We start from the raw sequence: 22,258 nt of genomic DNA, 5'->3' as shown, positions 1-22,258 counted from the left end.
AAAAATTTGTTCTTAAGTAGCTTTATTTTGTCAATTCAAATATTTGCATGGATACAATACGTTCGATTAAGATCTAAGGCTATCATAATGTTTTATAATAAGTGTATATAAAATTTGGAAATATGATAAATGTAATTTGATATGTGAAAATGTATGTTTAAGGTCATTTTATCTCATATATAGATATGTATGTTTAATAATATATATTACAATATATGAGGGATATAAAATGAATAATACCATAAATTTCTACAAATAATTTTAGAATGATTGCAAATCTGAGTGCTTTTTTCAACCAAAATTATATATGTATAAAAATTACAATATCATAACCTTCTATAGTTCAAGACAATAGTGATGAATACTTTACCGAATCAAATTTCTGATTTGTTTCCGATTCTTTCAAGATGGGTTAGTAAGAAAATTACAATTTTCAGAATTCTCTCCCACTGAAACTTAAATTATTATTGCTACAAATGCACTAAGCTCATTTAATCTAGTTAAAAGTATACTTTAAATTTTTGCGGAATTCGGCATTAACTTATATAATCCAAAAGCATGATGAAAAAGTGACGTAAGTAATTTTGCAAGTGCAAATTGATGTAAGTAATTTTGTAAACAAAATTTTATCTTAAAATAATCATGATTAAATTTAGGTTACAAACCACCAATACATCTTTTTTTTAAATCATACATCTTTTTTCCAAATTCTGACAAATGGGGGTTAAAAGATAATTGGGGATAGACTTTAATTCACATAAGGTCGTTTCTTTCTACGAAAATATATTTCTGTGTGAAACTTCAAAAAGAACAATAGAACAAAAGAGAGAAATGAGTCAGTCCAATTAAATCAAATAACAGTATCTTTAATTGACCGCAACATTCAGAGTGAATCATTTTGGTTCACAAACCATCAACAATATTAAAAGAACGGTCATCTAATTAAGCTGGAAAAAAAATTAAGAAACTTCATATTTTCAGAAAAACATACTATCTTCAAGAATGAAAATTACACGATGTTTTGCAACCAAAGAAAAAAGAAAGAAAATTAAGGCCAACAAAGAACTGTAATGTCATTTTTTTCATTACTTAAAAAAAAATGATGTTAATTTTACTTAGAAAAGGGACTCTTCATGGAAAGAACAAATAAACACAAAACAAAGAAACAGAACAAGGCTGCTGACGTTCACGAAGTTATCACTAGTTGAGTCGTGCGGTGAGGAAAAAAAAAGAGTCATTTCAGATAAAATTCTGGTGAAAAGTTTTGAGTCAATGAATGCTTGCAACATCCTGTCGAATCAAGTTTCTAAGAACCAGGAAAGAAAGGAAGTGAAATAAAAAGCAGGAACAGAGGTCTTTGTGAAACATTTTCTTTGATGAATACAGCAATTTAAAATTATTTACACAAAAAATCTAATCAGGAGACAGTCAACAATTAACCTCGCACCAAAATGACTGTATTTATAATGCCACACAAGATGTCGAACGATTTACATATTGAATTGTTCTTAAGCAGTCTTAAATTGGTATCATTATAAGAATGGAAGGAAGGTGTAGAGAATTTAAAATCAAACAACTTATTAAAGTAATTGATCGCATTGGAGAGGGTATATCATTAAAATTAAATAGTGTAGGAATAATTTGGGGGTTATTGAACCGATTCTTAGAACGTACGCTAATAGAATATTTTACACTTGACTAAGCCTAAAACGGTCGAGATTTTAGATAAATGGAACTATAACTTCCACAGATAATCTGCAGGTGATATATTCATGATATATATTTTTTTTAATTCGAAAAATGGATATAGGAATTTTAAAATTAGTGATGCTTTTTGTATTGACATAACACAGAATTATTCTAGGAGGGGCGGGAAAACCCCTCGTTCTTATTTAATTCAAGTGCTTGCATTTAATGAAGAAATTGTTTTATAATCAAAAAATTGAAGGAAAAAAACTGGAAATGGGAACATAGTGGAATTTTTAGTTAGAAAGAATTTAAGTCTCTGTAAGAAGTAGCTTCTACTACACAAATGTAAAAAATTAACAGTTCATTAACTACCTCTTTTAGGTAAATTAATAAATTAATTGGCATATGGTTTGGTGTTTAAGGAAACATTCTTTTATTTATGATTATCTAATTATTTTTACAAATTATGAAAATACAGAAATGCTATTTCAACTGTTTCTAAATATATTTATACTCGTATTATTAATAGAATTGCATCAAAGTTATGTAAAAACAGTTTTTATATCAAGTCATCACATCCAGTCACCATTTTCAAGCTATTTTCAGATCGATTTAATCGTCTTATATATATATATATATATATATATAAAAGTTTTCACAGAGAATTGAATGGAAGCTAAGTCTTTTTTTAAACGTAGACAATTTTCTCTGACTTATTTAACAAGCTGCTTTTAATTATTATACAAAAATTTCATCAATTAATAATAAAAAAATCCAATTCACAATAGCATAAATATTAATTAGATTCAAACATGGGAGAAATTGAGTTAATCCAATAAATATTATGAAAATCACTTCCAACTTGAGGAATTATGAAGAATTTTGCTTTCATTTTCGATTCTGCCCTCTTCCTTCCTGGATTTAAAAAATCCAATGCCAATGTTTGTGGAATCGTAAAATTCTAAATAAATCCACCCCAATTTTAAAAAAATCAAACATCTTATGTGCAGGAAGGAAGACCCTGACTACCCTTACAACATCATTGTAATGGTTCTAGTAAAAAATGGATGACATATTGAAAAAATGATTGAAACTTGTCCGAAATATACTGATTTCGGAAGATTTGTTTTTGTTATTCTTCTAAAACCACCTCCTCTGGGCGGACGTTTGGCCTCGCGCATGGGGGGGGAGTGAGGAGGAGAAAAAGAACTGAAGGAGGGAGGGGGAGTTCGAAAAAGTGTTGTTCTGACTCGTGTTGTGAAATTTCCGCTCATTTAAGATGAAGGAAGTTATACATCAATATCACAAAAGAGCATTAGGAAAAGAAAAAAAAAAAAAACTAAAACATCGGACACGAGTTTGGAGAGTAGCCCGATTTTAGTGCACATGCGAAGCTTATTTAGATTCTTCTACGATATATAATTTTGCAATTCTGAAAAGCATTCGGGGACCTAAATGGATATATTCCAAATGATAATCAAAATCCCCCAAAAAGCGTTTAAATAACAAAATGCACATGTACATAATCAAAATTACTCGACTAGTAAACCATATGGCGAAAAATCTACATACATAACACGAGTTCCATATTAATAAAAGAAATAAATCAAGGCAACTGAGTTTTAACTAATGCAATTGTGTTTTTTTTTATATATAAATCCAAAATTTCTTTGAAATTGCAACATTTTTCATTAATCAAGGCATTATTTTCCAATTAAACTGACAATACAGAATTTTTAAAGATTGCTTGGATTTGTTATAAATATAAGAGGTGAGTCCTGGAGAAGGGGGGGGAGGTATATATTTTGTTTATAAATGAAGTGTACAGTATTTTAAGTTTAGATGAAGAAATCAGATCATACAAGTTTAAAATGAATTTTTCAAAAAAAATCTCGTTTATTTTCAATGGCAAAAGAGAGGCCTCGAAATTCGTGGTCACAATAAAAGCGAAATTATTAAAAAAAATTGAGGAGGTAAACTAGAGTAGGTCAGTGGTCAGATGCGTAAACAGTGTTTCATTGTGCAGCGTCCATTCCAATTTCCTGTTAACAATCGCCCACGCAGAAGCATTAGTTTTTCAATCAGTTGTTGCCACTAATTGTGTTCGAGTTGGCCAACGACCTTTGATTATCATTCTGCTGCCACTGAGGTTAGACAAACACAAAAAAATGAATGTAATTTAATAACGGCACCCTTAAACAATGATACATAGAAGTAATAAATGGCCGCGGGCATGTCGGGTCACTTCTTTACAAAAGAGAAAATAGCTTTTGGATGGTCGGAATCATAGTTAGATGTTGGGGAGGAATGGTTTCTTCAACAAAAGAAAAATATAATGGGTTTTTCTTGGCATGAAGATGTTGGGTCGATACGATTTAGGAATTGTACATCAAAATTGAGGAATGTGATTGTTCCAGTGTTATGCGGATTTCGAGAAACATCAGATCCGTTATATATTGTGCTTTACAACAATGAGATGTACCGAAATGCAAGACTGAAAAAACTTGTTGGTGTTCAATGATTTGGTTTACTAAGAACTTGATGCGCCTTGTAAAACTCAGGAAGACTTGTATAAATGTGGATGATTCCCGATACATACAAACCATTTTTTGAAAAAAGAATAGCAGATAAGTACCGTTTCCGAAAATTAAACAAAAAAAGAATCTATTTTGAAACCACTAATTTTTAAAATGGAGTTTCAAGATCACCTCAACAGAAAGGTTGGATGAGAGCTTTGTAAACAATGTGTCTAAGTTATATCCTTTTCAAATGCTGCATAGAATGAGAATAACCAGGAAAGATTTTTCGAGTAATGACACATATCTCAAGTAATAAGGTATGCAACAGCAAAACTACTGTCATTTATTTACAGTGGACATTAGGAGAAATCTTCGTAAATAATTTATTTCGTCTCAAAAATGATTATGCAAAAGAGAAAGAAACGTTTCAGGAAATTATTAATCACTGACATTCATTTTGAACTTTTAGCAACTTACCACAAATCAGCAAATTAATAATAAGCGTAAACAAAAAGTGTTGATAAGTTAGTTCACTAATTAATGTCTGAAAATTAGTTGCCCATTGTTCTTCCGTTGGATTCGTTGAAACATGAATAAGTTACTCGACATACATAACAGAGATAGAACACTAACAATCTCAATTAAAACTAATGAAACATTTTTCTTCATCCAGAACAATCAGCTTTCTTTGTAAGGGAGGGGAGCTGGAAGCAAGTGAAATTATGTAAATTACTATAAGAAGAAATAATAATATGCAAAGTCTTAGAAATATGAAGATTATTATATTAATCTTTACGCATGAATTGATGCATAGTTATAATAATTAACTCTTAAAGTGTTTGAATGTTACAGAAAAAAGGGCAATTAAATCCAATTTGTAGCAGGAGTAATCTTTCCTCTTTTTACAAATTGCATTGCCACATTGTGCAGAATCAAAGATTTTGAATGTTGAAATTTAGTAGATTGGAATTCTATTAAATTGTAATTCGCGACTGCAAATAAATGATTTCAAAGGTGAGAATTCAATTATATATATAACGTATTTTTTGAGTAACAGAAAAATGGGATTTTCTGCTTTTCATATATATATATATATTCATATATCATATTATATATATATATATATATATATATATATATATATATATATATATTCATATATCATATTATATATATATATATATATATATATATATATATATATATATATATATATATATATATATATATATATATATATATATATATATATATATATATATATATATATATATATATATATATTATATTTCTACAGCAGAGTTTATTATTAATATTTTTATTATTTTGAACTACTTTCTCTTATTCGACAGCAAAAAAATTCTTATATATCCACTTACGTAAATGTAATTAAATAAATGCTTACTTCATACTTTACGTATACACTAATATAACTAAAAAAATTATATATGGCAAACAAATATAGATATTTAATCCATTTATATGATTAATTGTAATATGTTTTATATAAAACGAGGAGCTTTTTATTGAATATTACACATTGAATGGCATTTCATTGATTTTAGTAACTGCGTATTATTTAACATCTGATTGTTTTACTCTGAGAAGATTTTCTTTATCTTCAAAACACGCAATATATTTCAAAATAAAATCGGCACAATGGTTCGATGCGTATAAAAGCGTTTGTAAATAAGCACGCGTCATACTTTTTAAAAAAATATACCCTTTTAAGAATCAGACATAAAGCTCTAACTAACGAAGATTTGTTGCTATCATCTGAAGTCCTGAAGCAGTCAACTTGATTTAGAAATAACAGAATTTGTCTTATGAATTATCTGCAAGTAATGTATGTAACGCATAATTTATAATGAAAGGATTATAGACATATTCTTTCTCTAATAAAGAGGTAAAAACAGCAATAACAATAATGTGGAATCAACTGATTGTGTTTTCAACGATACTTTGTATCCAACTTGAACAATTTATACAACCCGAATTGAGGGCGTTCGATAGCAGTATCCTTGGGAGAACCATATTTGATTTCCCTTCGTCCACGTTTTGCTGCCAATGACCATGATCGAGATGCACTGTGTGAAAAAGAACGCCCACCTGTTGCACGTAGACCCACGTCCCGAAGACATAGATCGCAATCGAGAAAAACAGGGCTGCCCACCGAATTTATGCGCTATCTTTTGTACGTGGGTAGAGGATGTCCCGATATCCTAGTGACACACAATGTAAGAAATGCTTGTTGTCACCTTCAAGGTCACGAGTACAGAGCGGGTATATACCGACAAATATTTACTTCGTCGGGGTAAATATGTTTACACTCATGAATCTTCCTTAGATGAATGCCTATAATTTAGGTTAACCACATTCTTCGTGTGACAAACATGTATTCTCACATATTCTTTAAAATTACTCAATTTAGTTTGAAAAAATGAATGTCAAAATGAAGTGGCAAAACAGGAAACCAAATGTAGAAAGAAGATAAACAAAAAAGGGAGTGAAACCAAACTAAAATTCAAGTAATAATTTGTTCCTATTTTCAACAAAAACAATTTAGAAAATTCACGGATAATACGCATATATCAAAAATAGTGAAGAAAAGGAATGAACCATTATAATGGTAGATACTAACAAAATATACAAGACATTGATTTTGAAAAAAAGTGAATCATTTCCAGCAAGTTTTTGACCTCAAATTGCGCAATTCCCGTCTTAGCGATTCATTATCTATGGAATAAATTAATGCATTTCAACATTTGATGTATAATTAGCATTCACTGCCAAATAATAAAATAAAAAAAGAACAATTTCTTCTCGATTATGTAATTAATAGAAATGTGACAAATAAATAAATGTTTCTAATTCATTATTTTGTAACTTAAGATTAGGTCATTGACCAGTTACAATGCAAGCTGTCGTTTCTGAGCTATGGTGCAACTTCCTAAGCAAAGTTTGTAAAACGCTATTTAATTAAATTTTATGATTCAGGTTTCTCTTCATGTTTTCTGTACTTGCAACAGAATGGAAGTGCTTCAAAACTGAGGCTTGAGTAACTGTCTAATCTCAGTTTATGATGGCTCGTTGATCTCACAATTTTATTATTATCTTTATAGTCTAAAGGTGTATTAAACTCATTATGTTAGCGCCGGTAAGAAGTAAAACAGTTTACATTATTTGAAAAAAAGTAAAAGATTTGAGAGAAAAAAAAACGCAGTATACAAAAAGCCATGCAGATTCGGTGAATAAATTATCTTTCAGGAAAAGAGCAAAACGAAACTTTTTTATAAAATGCAGATAAAATGTGAGGAAGGTTGAAACTGAACAGAACAGCCAGAACGAAAGCTTTTTTTAAAAATTATTATTTAGTAACTCTGAAAGCAAATTTTACTGCAGCACTTTGAAAGATGCAATAAAATTGTATTAGGACGTATATATTTTCCCCTTCTATACCCGGTAAAAAATAAGAAAGAAAGAAAGCTGAAAGCTAATGGATTGGTCTCATTTCTGTTGGAATGGGATCGAAAGGCTTTATAAAAACTAAATATAAAGAAACTAAATGAATTGGAAAACCAAAAAATATTTATATCAGCCCGTTTTCAAGTAAACGAGGATACGCTATCGGAAGAAAAAAAAAATGAATATAACTGAATATTCTAAAGTATATTTGCTAGTCTGTTTATTCAAACAATTGTTAGATTACTAGATATAAATTCAAGCACGAAAAAACTGAGTTGTAGTTTTCCTTTTTTGATAAAATGTCTAGTTTGTGTGCGTTACTAAACATTAATGGTACAAATGACTAAAAACTACAAAAAAAAAAAAATTAAATTTTAGATAATTGACAAAAACTAACAAACATGAAGGAAAATCTATCAAAAATACAATCAATGAAATACATTAAATGTATATTTATTTATTAATATAATAATAGCTTAAAATAATGCAAACTATTGATTATTAGTTAAGAAATTCAAATAAAAATGTACATGGATTTTTATCTGAATATTTTAAGAAACTAAAAATATTAATTAAAAATAAAACTGAATCAAATTTACAATATCAAATTTTATTTGACAAGGCAGCATCGATTTTTTTTAAAAAATGATTTAAAATCATATAATATAAACAAAGAGAACAAAATTTCTAATCATTATATTTTTTTCGAGTTTCATATTACTTCTTCGAAACTTCCTGCGCATGTAAAAATATTATATTACAAACAATTTTATTTTGTTTTTCTCATTTGAAATCTGATATGATCAACATCTTTTTCAAATCTAAATAATGCTATTGTTCAGTTACAATTCCAATCGGAAGAAAATTCTAACACGAGGTAAGATATTTTTTATTATGCTTTTACTTTAATATTTTAATATGTTTATCTAAAGTCTCAATCCAAGAAATTTCCACTGTCAAAGAAAAAAGATTAGTGGTTCGAAGAATCCATTCATTCGGCTGGAAGGTTACTTTTTCCATCTGATAAATAAAGCAATTTAAACAGAATATGAGGGATTTAATACAATTTAAGGATCAAAATTTTATTACAGCTTCTATCATCCAAAAAAGTGACGGATAAAAACATCAACATAAAAACTAATCTTCCGTTCCACGACCATTGGAAAGTTGTGCCTCAAATTTAAAACTCAGGTTTTTGACCCCTGGTAAGCCTTATCGCTTTAATGCAAAACCATAGAAGATTTCTCTAAAAAGATAGATAAAAAAAAATATCATCTAAACCTCTTTAGCAAAGCGAGGAAGTTTTTGAGCTGATAAAATAAACCTTCTAGTATTTGTACAAACTTGACCTGCTCCGCGTGTCCGCAGCACATGCAGAAAAGCCAAATCATAATCGGAATCAGAATTTTTTTCTTTTTTGATTATCGCAGCAGACCTTATTCTTGAAGCGAAGAATTCCGCAAGGAATTTGTAGAAGAATCGTGATTGTTCGTGTGGCGTGGCCGTGATCGGTGTTCTGATGCTGATTTGAGCCGCGCATCGGGTCAAGTGGAGAGAGGACTCAACTGGCGTCTTAATGATGAGTTGACATTCGGGCCTTTGTTATCTTAAATGACATTTTGTTAGCACGTATGCGGAAGCTCGCCGGAAACGCAACAAAATAACGACAACGTAAACAATTTTTTCTTTTTTAGTTCTTTCGAAAGATTCTGGAAAAATAATCAAGTTCCTGTCCGAACACTGAGAGTGTCATCATTAATTAACTACGTTCTATTATTTAAACGTCCGATAAAGAGTAAAAAATTCGCATTACTTAATTATTACATAAGAAAAAAATAATTAAATAAAATGTTCCTTTTATTTTGAATTTATTAACATTACAAATATGCTTTTTAAAACAAACAAATATTCCTATAATGAAAAGAAAAGGACTACAGGAGAAATAAATTAATAATTTGTATAACAACAGCTTCTACAATTTAGTTCTCATAATTAAGAAAGCAATCTCATTGTATTATATTTGATTAAAAATTTTGCTTTCACTCTTGATATTAACATTCTTTTTATATATTTATTAATAAAAAAAGATAAAATATTAACACCAAAATTATATTACTTTAATGAGGAAAAAAGAGAGAAAGTTATTTTTTAATATGTATATATATATATATATATATATATATATATATATATATATATATATATATATATATATATATATATATATATATATATATATATATATATATATATATATATATATATATATATATATATATATATATATATATATATATATATATATATATATGCGTATATAAATGCGCAGAGTAAATAAACTTAAAACTTTTAAGTGAATGCTAACATATATTTAGCAGATTTAATCATAAGAAAGTTCTGAGATTAAATTTAACTTATTGAAATTCAGATATTATATTTTAAAATAATTCGCTGTATAAGAAAAAAAATCATAATCTAGTCATATAACTTATAGCAGAAATTCATATATTCAAATATTTTCATCCATTTCAATATGAGTGTTGACAGTAGTTTAAGCATTAAAGTTCGTAATAGCTCGAAAACTCTGTACTACTCGATACCTATCATAAATATTTGTTGCTTATAAAACAATAAACAACAAATTATAGACTAAAAAAATTTCCAAAATGAAAGGAGTAAATGAATGTTTAAAAAGAGTTTTTTTTTTTCCCACTAAACCGTTGTAAACGGTATTCTGTACAAGTGCAATGAAATGATTGAAGCATTAAGTAAAGAAGTATTCAAGGTCTTACGACGCAAGGAACAATGTTACATCAAGCAAATGATTACACATTAAACTATTTTTGAAATTTTAGAGCTGTTATATAATGTTATTTGCTTGGTATTAGTCAAGCTGTGATATTAAAATACCTCTTTAATATTCATAAAGTATTAAAATACATTAAAAATAATTCAAACTGAATATGAAATTCAATATACAATAAGAAAATTAAAAAGATTTGTCAGAGGAGCTTCACACAGCAGGTTTATAAGTGTGGCAAATGGAGTTTAAAGAGAGAATAACACTCTTATTGAAATATGTATATAAGGAAAGTTGACTGAATTAATTTAATATTAATGATTAGCATGAAATCGATATTTCAAGGCCTTTGCATCAGATGACTTTTATATCAAATTTCAGCAATTAACATAATAAATAGATAAAGGCTGAAAACCGATATCTTACTAAATTACAAGCGTAACTAAAAATAAAAAAGTCAATCTATCAAGAGGGAAACATCTTCAAGAAGTGCTTCATAATGAAAGAGGAGTGATTACGTGCAGAAAATAAAAGCCCATCGGAATAAACACACGATCTATTAAAAAAAAAAAAACATCTTCAAATACCTCCTTTTCACTTGAGCAGTTAGTTTTCTAAAAACTACATTCCTCGCAATGTCAAAGTCACGAAATCTGGTGAAAGAAGTGATACGCCCTTTTCTTGCTTCGATTTTTCTAAAAAAGGAGATGGAACCCCAGCAGGGCTGCCTTTCGACATGGTATGAACTCCGAAGACAGAACGTGAGAGGAATCGTAAAAACCCGAAATAATCCTTAAAATAGTAGAGGCAAGGGAAAATAAAATAACTGCAGCATTCCTTCCTTCAGCCTTAAACACTCTCTCGAGAAACATGATACTAAGCAGTAAGTTACATGTTTTAATTTCCGACGTGGATGATAAGTATCTGTATATTTTAAGATGTTAGGAAGAGGTATGTTTAAATTCTAGACAGTGATGAATCTGTTTTATAAAATAAGACACCTATTAAGTCACATTTTTGTACTAAAAATGTACCTTTTTTTGTAAAATTAATCTAGATTCAGAAGGTTAAAAGGATAAATTTTTAGCTACCCTGTTTTCACTTAAAGGAGTCCTTAAAAGTTCTTCAATATCATTTGAGGTCATCTAATTTCTTTAATTGATTTAAATCAATGTTATGTGGTGAAAATGTTTTTCAGTTAAGGTATTCATATTGATCTGTTAAAAATTCGAGGATAAAGCAATGGGAATTGATTACCCAAAATGCAGAATGGTTACTACTCAGTTACGGATGTGCCTTTCTTATAAAACGGTTCAAAATGGGAAAGAATTATTTCAAAATAAGCTTTCTGTTTACACATGTTCTTGTCTGACTAAAAGGTAATATTTCATAGCAAAAATCGTGGTTTTAATGGATAGTGAGCCGATAAACCGGTAGCTTACACTGTCAGTCAGTGTAGTGTATATACAAACCAAAAAATCGTGTTAGCCCATTCTGATTCTAAATTATATAATTGTGCATCAATTTATGGCAAAAGAACTCAAAATATAAATAATGAATTAAATCATATAAATCATTTAGTTAAATTATAGTGTGCTAAATTGTTATATCAGTTTTTGGAACAATATTTTCCGGAAGTTCAGTACGTTCCAGCAAAAGAAGATATTCCAACTATCTTCTTAATCAATAATAATAATATATTACAAAGCTGTAGCGGATATTTCAGAAAGCTTGTGAAGAATTATATCATACTTTACACATGAATTTGGGTGTTAAATCATTTGCTTTTCAAAATTCTGAAATTGAATATTTTACAATAAAAAATAAGCGTAAAATATTTTCGGTCTTCTTAACAAAATTACTGGAAGCACTAAAAAGAAAATCTGAACTAAGCAGATATAAAGTCGTTTAATTTCAATTGAAATTACATTATAAATTAGATTTTTAATCCGGATTTCTTGGAAGGCTCTCTAACTATTCTAACCTTGAGACAGGAAAGGTGACTGTACAATAATGCGATTTACCGATGAATAAACATCAGTGTGACTCATCGTGAAAATGAGTAAAGTAATTTTGGGTGCAATGTTCCGAAACGACCTCTAGTTCGGCAACCGTTTGAAATTCGTTCGTTATGCAGTCAGGTTTGAGCGCTTTACAAAGAAGTTCGATCAGCAAAATATAAATAATTTCTGAGCAATACACAGCCACTTAAAGGAGATGGTATCATTTTCAAAAGCACGGCCAAACAGAAGGTTCCTTCAACACGATCTCGCATGCCAGTTGTAGATAACCTTCCAAGATTAACTGACTGACTTTTTATTCTATCATTCGAAGCAGAAGATATTCATGTGTTATTATTTTTTTTCCTTTATTATCTTTTTATTGTTTGATTGCCACGAGGTTGGTCGTGTTGGCATCTGAATACAGAAGGCAGTGTTATCGGGTTCACAATGTCAAATTAATCAGCTCATCGCTGATGTTGATAAAGCTTGTCAACAACACCTCAAGATGCCCCTGTCATTGCTGCAAATCTTGGAATGAAAGAGCTAGGATTTTTTTAACGCTCTTGACTGATATCAAAGAGTTTATTTAATATTTCCCTATCTTTTGCAAAGATTTCAAATGCTATTCAGAATTCATGAGTTTATAGAACATCCCTTTTATTAAGAGGAAATATTTCAAAAAAATGTTAAAGTCAAAATAGAATTTTATTTTTTTGTTTGCCAAATCTAGACTATATATTACTATAATTTTTATTATTATATTATAAATCCGCATTTCTGAAAGAGATTGCATCAAAAATTCGTACGTCCACAACGGAAAAGTAAATTCTGCACACGAAATGGCAATGTTATCTAGGTGTATGTTTATTGATAAGTTTATATTCCTTTGTCGTTCGCGACATAAATGTTATAGTCGCTCTTGTAACCCAAACCATAGCCGACTATGATGACGTAATAGACAGCGCCCTCTAATGCCTTGTGGCGCTATAATTCAGTTCAGATCTAATGATGGCGTGTGCTAAATGCTTTGATCCATGCTCTTATATATATCTTAAAATTATTCCATATTATTGTATGTAAATTGTTTGTGTGAAACGTAACCTGTAAATAAATAACTGTTATACTAATTCAGACATTTTACTGAAAACCTCTTAATAACCCCACAATAATACTTAATTTTATAAAAGTTTTATTTTTTGAATACTATTTGGTAATTAATGGGAAAACAGTAATGCTCTCGTTTCTATAATTTTTTAAAGATAACGAAATCGAATTTTTTTGAATAATTCACTACTTAGATTTTAAAATTGAAATTTCAAGATATTTATTTAGTTCAATTATTAAATCAAATTCAATTCAAGATATTAAATCAACTTCTGATATTGTGGTGGCGCCACATAAACAGAAGCATTATTGTCAAGATTGCTCCACGTGCAAAGATCAGTGTCGGTTCGTGGGAGGTGTGCCTAGAAACTGAGCCATGCGACAGAGACACAACCACTTGGAGATTATCGTCTCGATAATGGAAGTTGATCTTTGACACACGCACAATAAACGATGCTTTATCTCGCCGCTCCGCGTTTGCCATTAACCATATGTCTCCTGCTCCAAAAGATTGGCGATACGGAAAATATCAGTTGGGGAAGAAATTGCATCTACTGAAGGGCTGGATTCTTGCTGCATGAAATTCAGAGATAATAACGATATAATTGTGAAAAAAATGCCGATGGGGTGATATGTCACACATTTTTATTTATTTCATGTTTCATTGTTGTTATTTCCTAGAAGAAGATATTGTTCTTAAATCAAATAATATTGAAGTCTTTCTGAATTTAAAATGGGATGTTTTAGAATATATATGCACAAAGTTAGATGGAGACAGGGTGAGAAAATTGGACAAAATCTAACGAATTAATAAATATAATTTTAAATAAAACGTATGAAACAAAAATACAATTAAGAATTAAAACCTTTTCAAAAGAAATCGTGTTTGCAATTACTTTTACAATTTTTCATTCAGGCCATCCACTTTGAACAAATTAGAGTAATAAAATTCTATACACAATAAAAGATGACAAGTAGAATTCTTCAGAAGTTAACTTATTTAAAAGGTTACACTTAATTAATTTTTTTTTCAAAATAAATTATTTAGAAATTAGAAAATTTTGAGGCAAAGAACGTAATTCAGGATTGATTTGATTAATCCAGAACATCTAATCACTTCAATATTATACAAGATTCTAATCCAACTCGATTTTTCAAGTTTAATGAATTACATATCTAATAGCTTTAGAATATGAATTTTTAATTCAATCAACTCTTTGAATCTGCGGTTTTTCAGTAATCATTAATTGTTATTGGCTAGTTGAAATGTTGCCAATTTTACAACACTTATTATACAATTAACATTTATCACAATCTATATATTTGAACTTTGTTTCCACAAAACTAGGTAAAATGAAAAGGAAAATCAAAAATATAAGCGAAATGAAGGAAACCGGCTATAAAATTCTTGCCAGTCAGTCCACAAGCGATGCCAACCACCTCCGATGCGAATGACATTGCGCAAGATCACGTAGTAGCAACACGACCTAGCCCAAGGTTCGCTAACACGATATTTTATGCACTCGGAAGATAATCGGAAGCTAACACGACAACGTGGTGAATAAAAAGAATAACCAGAGTTAACAATGGCACCTGTTTAGCGGAAGACGGAACGGGGCTTGCCAGAAGAGTTGAAAGACAACAATGGCCTCGGATTACATCTGCCAAAACGCCGAAATTTATGAAAGCGCCATTAGAAATGCTCTAATAAATGCAAAACAAAAATGATTCGTCGTAATAACTGTAACTGCGCTCACTGAAGATGTTCTTTCGAGAACTTTATCTAAATGACTTTCTGTTGCAGTCCAAGGTATAATTTTTTCGGCAGGAGTAAGGGTAAAGGGAGAAAATAATAAATGAGAGTTTTGTGTTTATAATAAAAGATGGTACGCGGATGGTTGGCGAAAAACAAAAAATGATGCCATCAGAAATGATGATGCTGATGTTTTTCTGTTAATGGAGCAGCAGGGAGCATTATGGGATTAACTTTTTTTGCGGATTAATGCCTTAGAGGCGGAAGTAAGAGAAAAGATGTTCATCGTGATAAGTAGAATTGGAAACAAAGAAGGCCCGTGTTGCAGTGTCCGGTTCTGGATGAAATGTTAGAGTAAAATATGTAATTCAGGCAATTGTTTTATGGATTTATGTTGCGTGAAAACTTTCATTTATGAATTTGCCAACATTTCTAAAAATACTATGCTTTATAAATAATAACACGAATAAAAAGACTTGTTTTAGGTATAAGGTAAAACAATATTTTAAATAGTAATGGGATAGTCAGGAAATAGTTATTTTTGTTTGTTAGTATTCTCAGCTTGTATATAGTATTTGATTTCTTAATGTTTAGAAACAATTTTTAAAAAAATATTACCAATGGCAGAAAATAATAAGGAAAATAAAAATGCCCGATGAAGAAATATTTTTTTCGAAAAGTATTAGCCGATATCTAGATGGCAATTTTTGTTTCTATAATACGAACTAAATTCGGAGAGAGAAATATAGCGTCAAAAGTTCGATCTAGATATTTGGATTGAATTTTGTCCTAAGAAAATTGGAAAAAACGTTTGTTTGAAATTATGTGCAACAATGACAAGCATATTTGAATATTTTCAGAAAACAATTATGGGTGCAAACAGATAACGTTTATTTCATTACTTGTTAATACAAAAAATTTTCATCGCATTATATATATTGTCTTGTAAAAGTGCGTGAGAAAATCTAACAAAAAAATGCTGATGATTTCTTGAAGATTGACTATAATTGTTATTAGATAACACACTTAATAATTACAGCTGTTATTAGTGTATTTTGAATTATTTACGGTAATCTTATTTTGTAATGTAATAAATAGAAATCATCCATTTTTATGAAACGCATCGATTTTGATTATGCTTCCCTACTGTATAAAAGCATAAAAGCGTATTTCTTTTATCTATATGCAGAAGAGCAGAACAACTTTGTGAGTTAAGGTACCCGCAAGAGACCCAGTGCATTTAAGATGCACATAAAGCTATCCCACCAGCAGATCCATTACAGGCAGCAATGGTGAGCAACACAATAACATTACTCACCAAACTGGAAAAAAAAGTCCCAGCCGCATCCCACAGAAAAAAAAACTACATACCTCTCCAAAAAAAAAAAAAAAAAAAAAAGCACACCCCTAACCATGATAGAGGGTAAAAGGCAACAGAAGTAGCAGGGAGAAAAAAAAATTATTTTCCAAGAACCAGGTGCCAGGCAGTACATAATCATTTATATCGTAAAGTAATGGCTGTCATATTTGCACCCACCAGCATAGGGGGTTTGCATGTTCCTTTTCTGATGTAACAGATGATAGTGGAATATATTCAAACCGCGGATTTTGTCTGATAAGATATCAGTGTCCCAAAGGGTTGGGAAAAAACGTCTCAAAAATCGGCTGATATGAAGAAAAATAATCTACAGGTGAATGTTTGCCAAAGAATAAATGTATGAACTAAATATCCTGGTATGGAAAGCAAGTGAAATAAAGAAGAGCTTTTTTTCCTTCTTTTTTTTTGAGGGGGGGGAGAGAAAAACTTTTAATTTTATACTTGACATATTCACGCAATTTAGACGTCACTGGCAAGTGTATGCATGATGGATACTAGAATAGAAAACTTCTGAACATAAAACAAGTATTTGTTATTGTTTGTCGTCGAAACTGGAAATAAAATTATGAGCCACATATTACCAACAATGACTAAAAAACATGTGTGGAATCAAATGTCTATAAATTTTGCTACAATAAAACGACATTATTTATACTCAGCCATGAAATTAATTCTGTATTTAATATAAACCTGAACCATATCAATTAAAAACTTTAGTTTCTAAAAAAATATAAATATTTATTTAAGCTAATTATAATGATGAAGATAAATTCATATATATAAAAAGGAGAGAGAAAAACTAGTATGCAATCAAATGTTTTGAAACGCGTGGTGAAATTCGTTTTCAACTATTAATCCATTCTGAATTTTGTAAATAAATCGTCTATTAAATACTATATTATTTCATTCATAATTTTCTCCTAATGTAACATTCTTCAATAATCATCAGAAATAACAATTAAGTTTCACTCTATAGAATTTACCATTAAGATAAAAGACAAACAATAGCCATCATAAAAAAAATGACTGCAAAAATGCTAAGGACACTAATAAAATTATTTCCACTTTAACACTTTTGCTTATGATTAACAACAGAAAATCACACGTGAAGCCTGGAAACAAAGCAAGATTAAGCTCAGTGGCCCATGGTTTGACAGCGAATAAAAATGCCGGAATATTCAGATTTACTCCGAATCAAACACGGATTTAATATCTGTAATGACAAGTGTGCTTGCACTCAAAGAACAAAGCTTATACTTGTTAAAGCAAAGGGACACAGCTAAAGATGCTTCCGGCAGCGTGCAGACAGTATCATCGGGCAAGCCTCATCAAATTCTGCAATTTTTCCACCTTGCTGAACACACGTTCAAGAAATGCAAGAACGCGCGCCCATAAATCTTTGCTGTTTCTGACAAGAAGACGGACACGGTTGCGATTTTTCTCAGAAACAATGATTTCCAGGCGAGCATTTTGAGGGCATGAACTTTGGCGGAACTGACAGAAATTGAAGGAACACAGAAGTTTAAAGACCCTCAACCAATATGTTTTGGTCAAAACGCAAAACCGTAGCTAAACAGGAACAAAAAAAGAGTTGAACGAAACAGCTAAGATTATCATTAATTCACCAAAAATCAATTTGCAAATAATTAGCACGATTTTATTCTGAACTGGATAAGAAATAATAATAAAATTTCTAACAGACAATATGCACAGAGAAATGGTATTAAAGAATATAAAATCGGAATAAAATATGCAAGCTATAATGCTCGTTTTTATTTTACACTAAAACCTTTCCACGTAAATATGGCAAAAAAAAAAAAATCACAAAACCCGAATAGTAGAACTTGTTTACAAACGCAGTTTCAACATATGCAAGAAATTATTTTTATTATTCGTAAAAAAAAAGAAAATTAAAATTAATGCATTTCAAAATACATCCTCTAAATTAAAAACGCTACATTTTTTCGTTTAGAAATTTATCTTAAACGAGAACAATAGACGACATACTTTTACTAAGTCTTTACACGAATCGCATAAGATTTATAAATTTGGGCTATAAGTTTAAAAATGTTTAACGCGAAACCATAATTAAGAATTTAGATAGCATCTAGAACATTATAAAATTCTTTAAAAGAAATTATTCTTAAAGAATTCGGAACAGATGTGAAATATTTCGTTGCCATTATCTTGAATGTACATAGCTTAAAATATTAAATAGCCTTTAAATGAAACAATTCTTGTCGGTTATTTTGAACATATATAAGAAATTATGATTTATACAACGAATAATAAAGTAGTAACAACATTCAAGAATCATATCTACTTGAAAATGCAACAAACTACACTCTTATCTACATCTATTCTGCGACGAAGCAAAAATTTATTTCTCTTCTTTATCTACTACATAGGAATGCTGATGAAATATAAGATGATGCACTCGTGCGATTCAGCTGATATACCCGTGAGCAACTTAATTGTTATTTTTAAGGCGTAATTCTTGCAAATTTCTTTTTAAAATGATGGAAGAAAACAACGATAGCACTATTAAATAAAAAAAAAACATTTTGCTATATTTATAAAAAGATGTTTTTTTTAGTGCGTCTGAGATGTCCAGATTAATCTATTGCTCTTACAGTTATGAATTTTGGCACACAGGAAATAGTAATGCTGAATCAATGCACTAAACCCTTAAATTTTAGAATTTAATATATCTTTTTAAATTTAATATTTTGTATTGTGTTGGATGATTTTCCTCCGATATTTCACTATTGTATTGTTTCTAATGATAGTTGGGGGGAGGGAACGGTCCATTCTCGAAGAGAAAAAAAGAAGTTTGTTTCGCACCACCGGCATAATTTGCTGAATTTTGAGAATTTTTAGAAAAATAAATACTTTTTCCGAAAAAAAATGTAAAAATTAAAATTCCTGCATGCGCTATTCTAATTTCGTTATCTTTTCCAAATTTTTAGAAGTCAATATTAGAACATTTATTTCTAATTTAAAACTAAAGCGATCAAAAGGCTTTTTTTCCATATTCAATTTTAATGCGCTGCTTTCCATGTGAATTCAAATATTTTTTTTTTTTTTCTTCGTTGACCTAAGAAAGAAAACGTGGATCCACGGGGAGAAGTTTTACTATTTCACTGATTTGACAAGAAGGGAAATCAGTAAATTAAGAAATATCTTTATATCATAGCAGCATCGTTTTCAAAACTTTCTAATTTTATTTCCTCTCTTGATTCTTTTAAAAGCGCCTCTATTTTCAATTTTTATCGTTTGTATTTCACCAGACGATATTATTGTTTCGCTGAAAATAAATGTAAAAAATCAATTTTTTTTTACTTTGTTTTCATAGGCTTATTTTATGTTATTGTGGTTTCGAAATAGTCGACATTCATTAAATCACGAGCGACGGCATGACGGTTCTACTAGTATTAAATAAATAAATAAATAAAATCATCTTCGAATTTTGTGTGACATTTTTTATTCACTCTTTTGTTTTTAATTTAAAAGAATTTTATTGAAATGGAATAAATATATTAGAAAAGTAACGTTATTCTTCTAACTATAAAAATCCGTTTAATTCTTTTCTAGAATATTCTACTTCGTGAAATTATTCTAGATTTCGCTGACAATTCTTTTTTCTAAACTGTTAAATACAAAAATGATTTCAAATCAACTTTATTCATTATAACAGCACTGCATACAATCCACTGACAGATTGTACTAGCTTATGAACAAAAGACGACAGAACAGTCAGCATAGAAAAATAATTTCAACGATATTTATATTAGGTAGAAATGTAAACAGAAAATAAGGGTGAATAGATAACGTGAATACGCAGAAAAATAATAGAAATCATTTGTTAAGATTTATTAGAATTTGCCTTAAAAAAACAGTTGGGGGAAAAAATACTTCATTACTAAAACATGTTTGGTTTCATGAGATAGGCAATAAGTAAAAGAATCCAGCATTGAGAATAATGCACAAGTTAAAATATTTTTTGAAAACCTTTGAAAATGCACGATGAAAAAAACTTCAGCAAATGAAGTATTTATTGAATCGTAGAAAAAAATATTTTTATTGTTACAAGTTAATTATCTCTTGATAAATTAAACATTGATTTCACTTTATTTACATCAATTTGCCAAGGAGAAAAAAAAATCACTGATGTATTAAACTTATACTTTTTTACCTTTACATTTACTTAAGAGTAGTAAATGCAATTTAATACTAAATACTATACGTAATCCGTAAATTCGTAACATTTTTAACGACAATTCTCTGCAAATTGACAGCAGAATGGTCGTCTACAAAATACTTTTATAAAGAAAATTCAAAAATAAAGCCAAATAATAAGTATAATTTTATAATTATGGAATCTTAGAAAAAAGTTAATCATATCGGGAATCGATATAATAATCCCCATTATAAGAACTATTCAATTAAAAAGAACGATTGAATTTATTTTTTATGTTCAATTTTGTTTCTAATGTAATCCAGCATATAATGCAACATTTATAAATTCAAAGATATTTATTGGATAATGCAAAACTTCAAAATAATTTTAGAAAGAAAAAAACCTAACCTTAAAAAAAGAAAATTCGATATAAAATAATAAATTTCATGTAATTTAAAACTCTAAATCAAATTAAAAGAAACAGTCACAACAAAAAAATTATGGTGACATTAATAACAAAATATTCGAAAAAAATGCTTATTTTATATGTACATTTATAAATAAAAATGAGAGATTCAAAGATAAGAAAATTTCATAAAGAGGTAATAGTTCCAGTATCAATATCACAATAATGTGAAAATTCAGATGAATAAAGGTAAGATTATTTTTAAATCTAAAATAATCCCTGTTAATCATAAAAAATTTAATTGAAAATGTACAGGATATTTATATGCATTCCAAGAAAAGCAGTACAAATTTTATCTTAAATTCAATCATTTCTTTTCGTAAAATTAATTACAATGAAAATTTTATTTAAAAAAATGCAAACAGTTATAACCTACCTTTTCCCCCTTCCTATCTTATCCAGCTCAACATGTCTGAAATCATATACAGGTGCCATATTCTTCGTTTATAAAAAATGTATAATACGCTTCGTACAATCCACACAGCTGTTTTCTTCGAGATGACGGCTTTGTTATGGGACGCACCTAACCAACGTTTGAAGACTGCTACAGCACTTCACCACCTGGAGCCGGCTACAATGAGACTCACCCTTAAAAGGCCAGTCATTCATCCAGTTGACGTCACTTCCGGGCCGTAACGTGATTGGCTAATATCTCTATGCAGTTGCTTTACCCTCCGAAGCTGTCCCAGACAGCGATCTCAGGGTTGCCAGATCAATCGCCAAACTCGTCGCCAAACACAAAGTTGCATGCATGTTCTTACGAATTTAGATTCACTCGTTAACAACTGGGTCAGATATTTTGCTTATGAATATCATTTAAAGTATTTGAGAAAAAATATTAAAAGTGAATGAATTTTAATTTGATACTTTGTTGTTAAACTTTTGAAATGATGAAACGGTA

General features: G+C 29.5%; 1 protein-coding gene across 1 annotated transcript in view; it reads right to left on the bottom strand.

Moving 5' to 3' along the window:
* The window catches only part of LOC129963483 (microtubule-associated protein Jupiter-like), a 50,993-nt gene extending 29,057 nt beyond the window's left edge, over positions 1–21,936 (bottom strand). Inside the window, exon 1 of the mRNA XM_056077893.1 lies at positions 21,734–21,936. Within this exon, the coding sequence (XP_055933868.1) occupies positions 21,734–21,792 (59 nt within the window). The 5' untranslated portion in view covers positions 21,793–21,936. The remainder of the gene's footprint in view (positions 1–21,733) is intronic.
* Between the last annotated feature and the right edge of the window lie 322 nt (positions 21,937–22,258).

The sequence above is a fragment of the Argiope bruennichi genome, chromosome 3 (genome assembly GCF_947563725.1).
Source record: "Argiope bruennichi chromosome 3, qqArgBrue1.1, whole genome shotgun sequence".
Lineage (NCBI taxonomy): Eukaryota > Metazoa > Arthropoda > Arachnida > Araneae > Araneidae > Argiope > Argiope bruennichi.
Note: the sequence above shows the minus strand (reverse complement) of the source record. Positions and strands in the feature narration are given on the sequence as shown.